Source organism: Dinoponera quadriceps, unplaced genomic scaffold, assembly GCF_001313825.1.
Source record: "Dinoponera quadriceps isolate SergipeBrazil2010 unplaced genomic scaffold, ASM131382v1 scaffold192, whole genome shotgun sequence".
Taxonomy (NCBI): domain Eukaryota; kingdom Metazoa; phylum Arthropoda; class Insecta; order Hymenoptera; family Formicidae; genus Dinoponera; species Dinoponera quadriceps.
This window is the reverse complement of record NW_014554324.1, coordinates 583,336-598,406: the sequence shown is the minus strand read 5'-3', so window position 1 is coordinate 598,406 and position 15,071 is coordinate 583,336. Positions and strand designations below refer to the sequence as shown.

Below are 15,071 nucleotides of genomic sequence, written 5' to 3'. Positions count from 1 at the left end.
CCCCCCCCCCTCTTCAATGTTCGATAATGTTTGTTCGAAGTATCACGTTTCTCTCTCTTATGGGAATTCAGGAAGAAGTACAACGCGACTCGTATATTCCACTTGAACTGCATTGGGATATTAACTATACGCATGTCAGTAATCAATGTTTAACACGTGGCCGGGAGGGAGGATGGGGGCTTTACCAAGTTATGTCGCGGTTTGCGGTGCACCAAAGGCTATCGCACACCGCATTCAGATGCGCACAGCGCACGCGCGCATTCGCGAGCGATACATTGCGTGCGATGCAACACATAACATTATCGAATTCTTGTTTGCGAGTGATACCTTCTACGTATTAATCGTACACGGATAAAAACGCCGTTTCCGTTTGAGACTGCAGTTTCGACAGTTCCAACGATCAAAGGACTCGACAGAAGAAGAGGAGGGGAGAAATTAAAATTTGGATATTTTAGATATTTTACGGAAACGATTTGTAGACGTTCGAGAGAATTTGTTCTCATAAAATGTTTGGAAAATTGCTCGATCTTTCAGAATTTGATATCGCAGACGTTTAAAAGAAATAACACTGTGTGTGTGTGTTTTTTTATAATACGTACGTTCCGAAAATTACTCGTCTCTGATAGAAATTTGATATTACAGATATTACAGAAAATAATTGTTTTCACACAATATGCGTCCCGACAATTGCTCGACTTAAATTCTCTTTCGGGTGAACGCAGGAATGGAAGATTTTTATGAAATACGAACGTCAGGGAAAGATTGTTTTAACGTAACATTCATCAAATCTGACATATTTTCCATCTAAATGTCAAAGTAGAAAATATCGGCGCTTTGGCGAGGCGGCACATTTTAAAACGTGCGATAATATCAGCAGGATACGTCGGCAGGATAATAGTGCGTGCCAGCGACGTTAATTACGCTCCTACGGTGTTTGCAAGTATAATTTTCGAGTGTCGACACGCATACGCGTTGCGGGAGCGTGTCCTTATGCAGATTTATATTCCACGGACGCAGAATAATAAAAATTCTTCCTGGTTTCGAATCGATTCGGCTTGCCCCGACATCGATTCTTTCCGCTGGAAACGTGACGCGCAAGAAAACTCCTTAAGTTGTTGATAAAAAGAAACTTCTTCGCGGGAATCTATCGAAAAGGAAAGCACGGGTAAGATCGATTGAAAAATGATCCCGCGCGCGAGCGCGGGATTTGTCGTGCTTTACAGATATGTTCCGCGCGAAAGCGTTTCGCGTGAAAATTGTGGTCTCGTATAAGTCCCGCGGAAAAAATTTACGTTTAAATATTCGGCGGTCGGTTCTCTCACGAGTTGAAAAATACTCGAGAATACAAGAGCCAAATCTTCGAAATTCGTACACCCTGATAACAATCATTGGCTTCCGAGATCCAATTGTCCGTTGATCCAAAAATCTCGTTTGTTCTCTCGTTTCTTCTTTTTGAGATCGAAGATTATACAGAAAAGGGAAGAAGAATGATAGAGCTCGGAATGGAAACGGCGCGGCAGTTAGCGCGAATGCAAAAAAGCTACCACTACGAGCCCGCGAGATCGTGGCGACACCTCGTAAGGCCGATATTACCGGAATACAATTTTTTGAGTTACATTTAATCTCGGCAATAACCGGCGTTGTTTGGCCGATTGTATCGGCTGTAAACGAGAGCGCGGGCGGGCGGATATAATGCGCTTGGCCCCGGAACGACCCGAACTAGGGAAGCACATTAATATACCTAATGGTACTCCGGAACTTGGCTCCGGCCACCCCCTCGAGACAAAACTCCCTTAATTGTGCCACTTCCGTTCGAGCGAAAATTCAACCGGTAACCGCGTTCACCTGCCGAGATTATCAGCCAACACTTGACGGTGCTGCGTCCATCGATAGATAATGTCGAAAAATAACGAGTCGTCCGATCGATGTGAATTTTATCGCATCCCGAAAGAAATCCTACGCGATGTCAGGCGAGATTATTCACGGATCGTTCGGAATATTCGCGATTTACGTGGTGAAAATTAAGTCTCTAATGAAATCCAACACGGATCTTACATAGAAAGATTCTAGCTTCTTTCATATAATTTTCTTTTAACTTCACCGTTTTTAGTTATGCAAGAACTGTTAGTGGAATTTATCTTGCTATGTGATATGGTAAATTTCCTGACAGTGCTGGTCTCAATTTATAACTGAACAGTTGTAAGATACAAATGTAAACATTTGTAAGATACAAATGGGTTATGTGAAACAGAAGAATAATAAATCAGGACAGAGAATATCGATACGTTCCTCGGTTACAGAATTCTAGTAGTAATTTTTCCTTTAAAATTCTCCCTCGGTGTGTAGATCCAAGAACGCAAGGAAGAAAAGGAAGAGCGAGATAGCCCGAGAAATTCGTGAATTTGAAGCTTCCGCGATCCTCGGGCCGAGGATCCGAACTCCCCAAAATTCCGGATTTCCGAACTGTAGAAAGATTGCATGTACATATCCACTTTACGAGTCCGATCTCCGCAGTTGGGGGGGGGGGAATGTAAGGGGTGCGCTGGAGGTAGAAACATTTAGAAGTTAAAGAATGGAAGATTCACGCTTTATTCGGCCCGCGCCGCATGAACAGCGTCGAATAATGTTCTTTCGTATTGTTATGGGCCAAAGAATCATGTTGGTTTGCGAAAATATTGTCCATTGCCAACCCCTCGTGTCACTTCCACGGCACCATTTAGTAACCCCCAACCCCTCGTCTGTCTTCATCATTTATTCTCCGAGGGTGGCGTAATAAAGCTCGGTAGATATCAAGCCCGATAGAAGTCGGCGTAGCTGCAAAACGATCCCCGTGACTCGCTTATCCGGCCTTGTATGTAAATGTTGACATGTTTTCTGAAGCTGGAAACATACACACACACGCGCGCGCGCGCGCGCGCGCCCGTCCACCCGACGCACGCACACGCACACACGGTGACACACCTGCGCGCATGCCGCAAAAGGAAAGTCGTGTTATCTCATGTAAATCTTCACGGTAGCGCGATAAGCGTGAATTTCACCGCTCGCTTATTAATATTTATGTCCGGCGTTAAAGGGGTTGGCGAAGGCGAGCTAACCGCCTACAGGCCACTTCAAAAGTCGCCGGCTCTCGCATTTCTTGGCTCATTCTCTTGATGGAACAATCGGGACGCGTTTAACCGAGAGACGTTCGCGATGATACGAGAACTCGACGATATTTCATTTCGAACTCGTCGAATCGTCCTCGTGATTCCTATATTTTTGATGGAACTTGTTTCAATACGTCCGTACGAGTCGGTCGTTCGAATTTTCCTTCGAACGCTCGACGATCCGAAAATTCGCGGACGAAATGATTTGAGGACTTCGACGGTTCTCGCACCACAACGCATTAATAGAGATTATATTTTTAAGAGCCAATAGAAAACGAGCGCGATAAAGGAACGCCCGACAGAGTTTCGTCAGTGATATTAAAGCGAGAGAGACGCGATGAAACGGAAAATACCCCGGATAGCAACAAATTGCACGCACGCTTAATTCGCAAATAATTATTCCGGTCGTTCGTCTGAGAAACACGCGAAACTATTTCGAGCTGCGGGAGGAAGTCTCGCTCTGCAAAATGCACTGCGTTACTATGCACCCTGCTGCAACGAGCAAACCTAATTTACACAAACCGCAGGAAATGAACGCACGAAGGGGATGAAAGGGAGAAGTGGAAAGGAGAGGGTAGAGGGGGGGGGACATGTTAAGGCCGTACTTCCATCCGCAAGGATAATGCTGCTCCTTTATCTCGATTTTTCGGCGCGAGAATAACGCTTCGTGTTCCTTAGTTAGTAGACGTTGATATTTATTATTATCCAGCGGATATCTTGATACAGTCTTTAACGTTTACTTGTCGCTTATTTTGATATTCGTCGTACGTGAAATATGTCGTAACGATGGCATTTGATTTGCGTGTGACGGAATTCAAGCTGAATCGACAAGTTTGATGGTTTTTTAATTAGCGATAATTTTTCTTAATTGTGCGAGGTGAAAAATTGGCGAACAGGCGAGGCAAGTTAAAAGTTAAAAGTTTCTTTAACCTCAATCTCTAAGAACTTTTCAGAAAGTTAAAGGAATGAGTGATTTTTATCTCGATTGTTGTAATAATAATGTATCTATTGCATGTTAACGTACATAACCGGATGATATGTATGCATCGTACGTATATGCCTTGGATAATCCTTAATGTTTTGCGAAATTGATTGTTAACAATCCGGTAAACGAGGCTTTGGAAATCGATAAATTGCGTAACGGGATAAACAGAAACAATCCAATATGAATTCGGTGCGCGACTTAAGTGGAAAAAAAAAGAAAAAAAATTCGAGCACGGTTCGTTTGCACTTCGTTTGTACCTGTCCGCATCATCTTTCGATTTGTATTTCAAAGGATTAAAACGTGCAAGCACGAGTACATATAACATCGATTCCAATTAATTGGTGACATGTCACATTTGCATCGGTCTAATATGAAATTTCGTAATTAATATTTCGACAAAGCTCCGTCGGTGCGGTTTGCACGAAAATTCCTCATTTTGCCTCTAGAATCGATTCTAATTACAAATATTTTGCTTGTATTTAATTGGAAAAGTGCCACTTTTTCTTCGATCTAATGCCAACTTTCGTGATTAATATCGCAGCTACAAGTAAAGATATCAATACAGGCTACGTGAAAATTCATCATTTTATTCCTGAATCCTATCTTATTTGTAGTTATTTAGATTACAAGTAGTTGGCGATATGTCACCTTTGCACCTGATTATTAACTGCAAGAAGCACGACTGTGCATTCATCAGAAGGGCGAAAATCTAAGTTTTCCAACGAGTCTCTCCCGAAGTCTCTACGTCTCTTAGAAACGAAGATATTGACGATCGTATCGGGCTGCGCTTTTTAGATCGCTCGTCGTTAGTTGCGCGATGTCAATGCCATTTCCTCGCTCACGCAAGGTGGAAGAGAGACCGCACAATATATGCTACGCGGCCCAGACCTACCCCACCACCACGCGTCGCTCGGCCCACGCGGTCTCTCCCCTCCACGTGTGCGCTACTGACACGCGGTCATCATGTGTTCGATTGTTTGATTAGGTCATGTTCGCTTTACGAAATTCCATAATTCGTATCTCGGTTATGCATAAAGTTGTATCGATGCGGACTATGCAAAACAATTCATCATCTTGTCTCTAAATCTATTCTTCTTGTAATTATCTTGACGGGTGGAAATTTTCTTTTTTCATCAATCTTATCACGAACTTTATTATCTCGGAATTATTATCTCGGTGAAGCTACGTGGATGAAGGTTGCCCCAAAACTAATTCTTTTGGCTCTAGAATAGATTTAATTTACATAGAAAATTTACTATAAAATAACATACAATATACAATAGAATAGATTTAATATTCCGTTTATAATTACATGGACAAGTGACAGTTTTATTTTTATATTACGAATTAACTTTCGATCTATATTCGTAATTAATATCCCGATAATTCGTAAAACAACGCCGATAATGTATGAAAATTTATTTGGCTCTAAATTCGATCCTGTCTACATCCTATATTTTGACTGCATCTTGATAACAATGCGTTATTTTTGCGTCGATCTATTACGAACTTTTAATTAATATCTCGGTAATGAGTAAAACTACACCGATGCATGTTGCATGAAAACTCTCAATTTTGCCTGTAGATTCAATTTTATTCACAGATATTTCAATTACGTTTAGCTGACGACACATCAATTTTGTATTGCGGGAGCTATTGAACTTTCGTAATTACTAAAAGGTAACCACAGTAGTTTTTCATAAAAATCCTAAATATGTTTTAGAAAAAATTAAAAAAATAGAAACTAAATAGGATATTAACTTCAAGAAACATGTATGAAAAGTGTCATTTTCAGTTCCCAAGTAGAACAAAAAGTCATATAAAAGTAAAGATGACGTTAAAATGATATGATATTTTATTTTATTTGGGTTGCGAATCTCAGCTTTCGAATGGTCAATCGTTTTTCAATTGCGTCAATAATTAAGTCATATTTAAATCTATATATAGTGCAAGTTTCAATAAATCCCTAAAAACCTCATTTCATGCTACTACGATCTTAATATGATAGAGAACATTCTTTGTACCTTCTTTCAAGTCATTTGTACTTCAAAAGATTCGGAGTTACTGCACTTTCGAGATACGTCAGAGGTGGAATTTTTCATTTTCTGCGATATTTCAAAACAGCCAACGCTGTTCGAAAGGGTATCCTTTGTACGAAATAAAAGCAAAGATGGTATAAACGAGCGAAGCACAAAAACGAACTAGGCTCAAAATGTTTCTTTTTTTTGTTCAAGTCATGCGCCAGTCAGATTCGCAGGAATAAATTGCTGGGGATGAAAAAAAAACATCGCTTGTTAAAATTTCGGCGCTTGCCGCATGATTCACTAAAAATCTGCAATCACGTGATCTCGATGGGGGCAGCAAGAGGATTAACAGACGGACAATGAACGGACAATCCTGCTTGAATGGCGTGCTGAAGCGTACTCGAAACCGAGCCGAACAATTCACGCGTAATTCTCGTAACTGCGATATTCGCGTTTCGCTGCGATTTCTGTCTCGACGAGGTCGGATTTGGCTCTCCAGCCGCTTCCGAAGATTCTCGCTTAAGGCTCGTTCTCTCTCTCTCTCTCTTTCTCCGTGGTGATTTAAATCGCGAAATGCAATTCGCTCGTTTAGTGGAATAATAAATTGCTGTTGCCACTCGGCATTTTCATCTCGCTCGACATATTCGATTACACGATTATCTGACTTATCATCACGTTATAATCGCGTCGCCCGTTTTACGAAGAAATCACTGCGTCACTCTGCGAAAAATTCTCACGTATACGGGGTGTCTACTATTTCATCGATCTATATAGTAGGCGAAGAGCTCGCGATATACGTTCAAAAGTCCTCCGTCGCGTCCAACAACCCGCCGGCGAGAAAATAACGTTTATCCCGTTTATCTCGAATATACTTTTCACGGCAAACGGCAAGAATTACGCTCGATCTCGCGTCGCTGTGTTTAAAGTGTTGGAGTATATCTCTCACACTCTTCCTACTAAGATATAATTACTTAAAAGAAAATATAAAGTAAAATCGCGCATACACAAAGGGAGAGAGAGAGAGAAAGGGAGAGAGAGAGAGAAAGAGAGAGAGAGAGAGAGAGAGAGAGAGAGAGAGAGAGAGAGAGAGGAAGAAATTCTTTATAGGGTCAAGTTATTATCCCTGTAATTAAATACCGCAGCGACGGTAAGAGCGGAGGGAAAAAGAAAGCGACCAAAGCTCCTTGTCTATAATGTCGTCTCAACTGTGGGGACACCCGGTACAGGTCGCTGCATTAAGCGCTGCTCGGCGCTGCGCCCGGACTAATTGGGAGCGGTTAATGAGGTGACGCATTTTTATTGTTCTTCCGGCTTGTTAAGCGACCTGTTTGCTTCCGTAACACGTACGCCCCGGGAGCCCCCGGGAAGGCGGCCGGGATAGCCGGGGATCCCGCGGATATCCTGAAATTGTCCCGAATACCTCGCGCGAATCCCGGAAACGCCGGCGGAATATTTTTCGCAGCTTTGCCGACCCGACGGATTATCGACATCGGCGCGGCAACACACATCGAGCGCGTGTGCCTTATTCGCGCACGCCGCCCCTTTCCCCGCGCATGTTTCCTCGCGAGAATGTCCACAATTAAATCAATTTAATAAATCGAAATAAATGGAAAGACGACGGCGTTATCTGATGGGTGGGGGGAGGGGGAAGGAGGGGAGCGAGTTTCGCGCGAAACGTTTTAACGGATATGCTCGCCCGGCCGGACAGTGTTATGCAGAAATGAGTTAACTCGCCCGCCAAGTAATACTTTCGAGTGAATTAAGTTGAAAAGTTAAACCGTGTGCGTGTCGCGTGCAAATTAATATAACGGACGGCGCGCGTTTATTCTCTTCAAATGTATTCTCTCAAAATACGGGAAGATATACGGGACGCGTGACGCGCTCCTGTGATTGGTTTTATCTTAAAATGTTAATATTTCCCTCGGAAAGAGAGAGAGATGGAGTCAACACGTGCGAGAAGATGAATTATTTTATTCGGAATATTTTACAGGTAATCTTTTTTACAGATTTCGCGCGTTCCGGCGGAATATTCCGACGCGTTTCTTTTATATTGGCTTGACCTGAGTTGAGATTCCGGTCCTACGTTAAACTTTTAATTCTACAACACAGGTATTAAGATAACAAGATAGGTTCATTCAATGTTAATTCTAATAATACGATTTACTCCTATTTTCGCCCCCATGAAACTATAAATTTCCGTTTCTGCTGTTTTAGTATCGAAATGTGCAATTCAAGGTAGCGTCAACTGCACACGCAGCGGCAGCTTCAAAGTATACACGACGGTGTCTAACAATGTGAGATATCGTAACGACCTATAAATATCCGTGTGGTATAATAAATAGACGTGAAAGGAATATAAAATACGGACATTTATCGCAGAGCTCGGAGAATATCGTGAAGCCGAGAAATTACATTGTAATAAATAAACACTCGCGTACGGGGCTTGATTGGTTGCCGCGTAGAACTAAATGATTCGTTCGCTGTAAGCGGATTGACATTCTCGGCTCTAGATGACATCTGCAATTTTTAGCGTTACTTCAATCTTCTTTTTAATTCAGAGCTTCACGTTGCCGACCCACTGTCTACGTGTGTATACAATTTGTTCCGTTCTTTTTTAGTTTGGTGGGTCAACTTATTTTTGCATAACGTCATCCATTCGGGATGCGCTCTATTCCGTAACACCGTGAAAGTGAATTATATAACGTATCACATGTCGCGACCTACTTTCGCGTCTTTCGACACTGTTTACGTTAAATGTATGCAAATAGCGTATTTCTTCTAATGAAATATTATTTAAAAACTTCACACATGCACACACATACACACACAGAGGATGATATATTGATTCCAAGCAGGACTCTTTTCACGGTCGTATAATAATCGTTAGATTAATTCTTCTTTATCTGCTTGCATAGCAAGAGGAAAAAAGAGAGAGAATCAGAGCCATATCCGAGCTAAACGGGAATTGAATGCACGTTGACCGAGCGATAACGATACACCTTGTGCGCGTACAAGCTATTTTATTTACTTAAAAAACGAACTTCTCAGTCGCGCAATGTTGTGCGACGAGCGCGTTGTTCGATAATCCTTATTTTTCTTTCTCCCTCTCTCCCTCGCCCCCGCTTTTTTTTTGTCGTTTTCCTCGGAAAGTGGTTTTTGACGCACGGTATTCGGCGAGGACTTGCAGGCCGGATTTTCTGGTCAGGATGAGGACGCCGGAGATTGACGGCTGCATTAAAAGGACGACAGGCGAAGGACTCGGAAAACCCATGTGCAGATATTACGCGATGTTCTCGAGGTTGTCGTGTTTTTCTATCGTGCTCCGCTAGACTCCGCGCTCCAAAAATTCGATTCGATCGCGCGAACGGGAGTTTATCCGCGGATTCATACATGTTTGATGTAGATCGGGGATGGTTCTTAACCCCCAGGCCCACGTAACCCCCAAAGGGCTCCGTGAATAGATTTCAGGGACCGTTCGTGTGAAGTCGGACGTGAAAAAAGAAAAATTACACCTTCCTTCTTCCTTCCCGCTAACTTCCGAATGGATCTCGCTCTTGCGACGGGACAAATTCGGCAATATTTTCTCTTTAATTTATCTGTTTTCTTTTTTACATTTTGACGTAAAGCAGAATATATTGGGAGGGATATTTTACGCGTTTCAATGTTTCGATAACTATATTCCGATATAATTGGTTTTCTGCGTGATTTTGTACGTATTTTATTTCATGCATTTAACAAGAGTTATTTTAGCGAGAAGAGCATCAAAGGCTTTGCGACAGTCCTGGTAAAGGGCGGGCTGTGCGACACATAAGAGGGTTAAAAACCACCGATGGCACCATATTAACTCTCGCGCTGTAATTTAACGATTTCCTTTTGTTCCCTTTTCCGACGGCATTGTGTTTGAACGAAACACCGTGGGGTTAAGTAAGTCGGCTGTAGTTTCGGGTAGTGTAACTTTAATTCCCCTGCGAATGCCAAGTTCTGTCGGTGCTTAACGTATGTTACCCCATCCTTAAATGCAGGAAAAGTGCTGTGAACCGCTACATTTTACCATGAATATATAGGGTCGTTCTTTATTGCCGATACAAGCGGGAATATGGTGATTCCACATAAAAAAAATAGGTCTCGAGATAAAGTGGAGTAAAATTTTTGCGCGTGATATTTTGCCCTTTTTTTCAGCAAATCGATTTTGAAAATTGGAAATTTGATAACATGTTTTATCGCACTTTCAGGCTCGAACGATTATCAAGATATAAATGAAAAGGACTCAGCGTTATATTAAAAAAAAAAAAAAAAGAAAAAAGGAATGATAGAACCCATTTTATCGAACCGTTGCACCATTGCTGAAAATCTCGCAACGGAGGGAAGATCTTGCTTATTTTTCAACGCTCCAATTGTTAAATTCTAAATACGTTCGTGTTTGCCGAAAACAAAGCCTCGCGTGGAAAGATTTTCATAGCTATCTCCTTGCGTCGATCTCTTTGGAAGGTGTGCTTTTAAAAATTTCATTTGCTCATACTTCAACATTTAGACACTCGTATTGCGTCCTTATCGAACGTGTTTCTGCTTCTGTGGATTTCCTTGAAGATTCCGACGTCGAAATTACACCGTCGAGAACGATCGAAAATTGGCGTCGATTAAATGGGCGCACTCGGGAATTGTCGAGTTCTCTCTCTCTCTCTCTCTCTCTCTCTCTTTCTATTCGCCTAGCTAGAAGAAAAAAAGAGGCGGAAGAAAGGAAGTAGGAAGTAGGAAGCGAAGCACCGGCGAAAGAACAAAAATGGGGGCGGAAGATGCGGCGACTTAGTTCGTGAAGAGGTATCGACGTTTCCCACAACGCTATCTGTCGCGGATAATGCATCAGCCGCTGCAAAATATCTCCGCCGTATCCGTCCATTCTTTCTCGCGGCAAATACTTCGCGTGTCGAGCACCGAGCCAGATTACCGGAAACACAGCCGCAATTAAATTCTTAACCGAAGGTGAAATAAAACGGCGCTCTTTAGCGGCACCGATATTTTAACGGCCGTTCACACGAGGGGGTAAAGAAAAGAAAAAAAAAACACAACGGCCGGCGATATTATGTGAGTGCGTTGAACGCTCGTGACGCACGAAATATCGAGAAATTATGACCGCGCCGAGCTCTTTCAAGCCCGCGACTCCATAGAAAAGGATAAATTCGCGCGATCGGAGCACGTTTCGAGGGGTCGTTTTTTTAATCAATTGAGCGTTTTAACTCGAGGGATAAATCGAGTTTGCACAATTAACGGCGCGTATAAATGACAGAAATAGTTTTCATCGCGGCCCGCACAATGCGATAGATAACGATTCATTATTTCATGCGCGTCGCTGCGGACCCGATTAATTACTTACGGATCTCTCAAAATAATCAGTTGCAATTGAAAATGCGTATGCAGAATTAAACAGAACGCATTAAGCTAAATAAGCTTAAACCGACGTAAATGACATTACAAAATTACGGGAATTTTGTCATTGTTCAGCTGGTAGTCGCTCGGCCGGATGGCGAGCGATCGTCACTTCGCTTCATCTTCGCAAATCGACGCGTAACCCAGCTCATCCAGCTGCAAGCCCTCTCTCTCTCTCTCTCTCTCTCACTCTCTCTGTGCACGCGATTCGGCGCAATTACGGAGTCCTATTCTCTCTCACCGTTTTTTGTTCCCTTCTTTTTTTATTCAGCGCGTGTGTCTCGCGCGAGTTAACCCGCGCAAACATGCGACCGCTCGCTCTCTCGTGAATTCGCGGTCACGTTCCGCGCGTAAAATACGCTCTCGGCGCTTTCGGGTTTATACATCGAGTTTAGGGTTCGTTCGTCGGCACCTTAAGGCCGCGAGGATAAAGCGGTCCTTCGAACGAAACCGCCTCTCACTGGGAGATTTATGCGCGCCGCGCCGAGGAAAAATCGAGCAGATAAGATGAGATGGTGCAACTACGTGCCGAGGGACGGAGGGAGGAAGACGGCACGCGCGGTGGGATCTACCTCGAGTAGATTGTCGACGAATTTGTAGGGACGCGCGTGGAGGCTTCGCGCCGTCAGCTGTTACGTATACACGATGTTAGCCCTTAATTAATGCGAGTCGAACCGCCGCCGGGGTCGCACCGGCTGAAGCTTTCGCGCTTCGCGACCTTTTGAGGCGTGTTTCGCACTGTACCGCGTGGAGATTTGAACAAGGGAACGTGTACGAGATATGATGAAGTACGTAAAGAAGTATGTTTTAATCGGCATTAAGATTCGGAAAAAGGCGAGCTAATCTCTCCTTTTCTCAATCGCGTGGATCGGACATTTTTCGAAGGGATGCCCGTAATGAAAAATAATGAGAAAAATGATGAGAAAATTACAAATTGATCTTACATTTAAACGTGGGCTAAGTAGGAGCGAATTATACTGCCGAACCTATTTTGCTGTTTTGCCTCCTATTGTGTCGCAGAAATGAAGGTTTGGTGAATTATTGAGAATGGCCATGTATAGAGGCTTCTTTAATTAATAACTCAAAATTGTACGTTTCATTTGCAAAATGGTAAAGAACTTTTTTGTTCACTTCAATCCACTCTGCGCCTTCGCGAAGTCTATCCTTGGTTTGGGACACTTTATATACCCGAGTCAAACCTTTATTTGTACATGCATGCATATATAAAATGTATAAGAAATGTGGAGAAAATTTATATAAATTACCAGTCGTTGCCGGTCTTGGTGACATTTTGCCGCTTACGTCCAGTCTGGTGAGGCTTTGGCTCGGCCACCATGTTCACATCTGCGCAAACATAAACAACATACTTTGTATTATTTCACATTATTCTACTCGTGTACTTTTCATTATTGAAAAAAAAAATACGAGGAGCGGAATAGAGAAGGAAACAAAAATAAACGCGAATAATTAACATCACACATGCAAATTAATTTCGCGAGACACGAGAAGCCACGCGTCTATAATCGCGCTGGACGAGAAACTCAATTAACAAATTAAACGCGCGCTTTGCCTTTTTCTTTACTTCCCCGATCGGCAATAATTTCTGATACGATCGAGATTAAGGGATTTCGAAAATCGGCTCAAACGAACGGCGCTCCGCGCTTCGTGGTACACAGTTTTCGTCGGCGCGTTTCACCGCTTTGCAGTCTATCAGCGGCTTACGCGGATTAATAAAGCGAAGACGGCGACGAAGCGCGAAGTTTCCGCTCAGCGTTTCCGCAAACAGTTATTAATTTCGTCGCCTTTGAGCTAGCGAGATTGATAATGAATGCACCGCGACGCAACGTCGGCGGACGATCAAGGGACAAGTATTTCTCATTCTTCTTGTTCCCGCCGGTAGCCGGGAGATGGTTTCCGTATTCATCATACAGGGTGACTCAAAAGTCGCGCAACAGGTGTGTTACGATATTGATCTATCCACTGTTCTATAGTGACTTGTGACGCCCGACAACGATTCCATATGTATTCCTCGAATGTTGGCAGCGTGACAGATACGCGAATTATAATCCGTGCGAAGAGGACGCTTATTTTAGAATAACGTTAATTACAAACGACGCACGAGTGTCGGAGCAAAAGCACACGTCTCGTAAGGAAAATGAAACGAATAGTAGCGAAGTAGAATCGAATACTTCCTCACACCGCGACCGATTTACGCGTTGCACGATAAGACAATAAAATTTCTAATATCTGATTCTCTCTCTCTCTCTCTCTCTCTCTCTCTCTCTCTCTCTCTCTCTCTCTCTCTCACACTCCGCTCACTAAAAGTCATACGGATTCATGCAAAAATAGGGACGATTTAGCGGCATTGCTGAAACAAAAAAGCGTTTCTCTCGTATTTTTCGAACCAAGTCGGATAAATTCGCCAGTCCTTTTTACCGTGAATATTAAATGCCCTTGATTTTTGTTTATATTACTCTGCGTGTTATTTCACTTCGATAATATGAATATCGAGACTAGTAGGGAGCAACATTTCATTTCTATGGTATTTCCGTTTTGCTGTTATTTGGGGAACGTTAAAATAATTGCGCAACACACGTCTTCGTCCAATATTTTCGAAATCGTGAAATTCCCTGCTTAAGATAAATTAGAATTGGCAGTGGAGAGAACCCCGCATGACGGACGTCAAGGAGCTGCACGCAGCTGCAGCCTTCCACCAGGAATGCAATATATTGTGTATCTCTCTGAAATCAAGGTTAGTATACCAAGAAGACAGGAAGAAATGAAATGCCACGGAGATAGTGGCACCTGCCGGAGGCGGAAAGTTGGAATGGCAGAACCGATAAGGAAGAAAGTGTCAAGAGGGAGCGAGAGAGTAGGAAGCAGGGAAGAGGGAAAGTAGCGAAAACAGGAAAAGCGATAGAGCAAAGGAAAACTAATATAAAGGAAAGGGAGCAGTTCCAATTCGGTGGAATTGTTCTTCCATCTTTGCACGGTGGAAACCGGTGGGAACAAAAGGAATAAAAATTTCAGGGCGGACAGGGAGAAAAGAGACGGCGAAATTGCTCAAAAGAATTAATACCACGACGCCAAGAATATCGTCGGAACCCCGAGAAAAGGAAGAAACAGAAAGGAAGGTAGCCGGAAAAATCGCCATGCGGAACGGCGACGAGAAATGTAAACGATGTGGGGGAAAAAGAAAGGGAAAACCGAACGAAATCAAGCGGAGAACTTGAGAAACGGGAACACGTCGCGTCGAATAATAAACAAGACGTGCGCGACGTTAATAGATCCCTGTGAAGTTTTCACGAAGGAAAGAGTTTGCCCGTGACACGTCGGCGCGGAGAACACTCTCCGTTTCGTCAAAATCAAAAATATTTGCCATCTCGTACTGTGAAAAGCAGATTTACATCGCGGGCGACCGAGAATCTCGGATTTTGCGTTTGATATCTCTGTTTATAGAACACGTAGGGCAAAAATGGCGACAATACTTCG

The 15,071-nt window shown here is 43.0% G+C and overlaps 1 protein-coding gene across 7 annotated transcripts in view; it reads right to left on the bottom strand.

The window, feature by feature from the left end:
* LOC106746598 overlaps positions 1 to 15,071 on the bottom strand; it is a 230,760-nt gene that overhangs the window by 43,871 nt on the left and 171,818 nt on the right. For all 7 annotated transcript variants that reach the window (XM_014623364.1, XM_014623356.1, XM_014623373.1 and 4 more), the window contains one exon: positions 12,845 to 12,923. In XM_014623364.1, the coding sequence (XP_014478850.1) occupies positions 12,845 to 12,923 (79 nt within the window). The remainder of the gene's footprint in view (positions 1 to 12,844; positions 12,924 to 15,071) is intronic.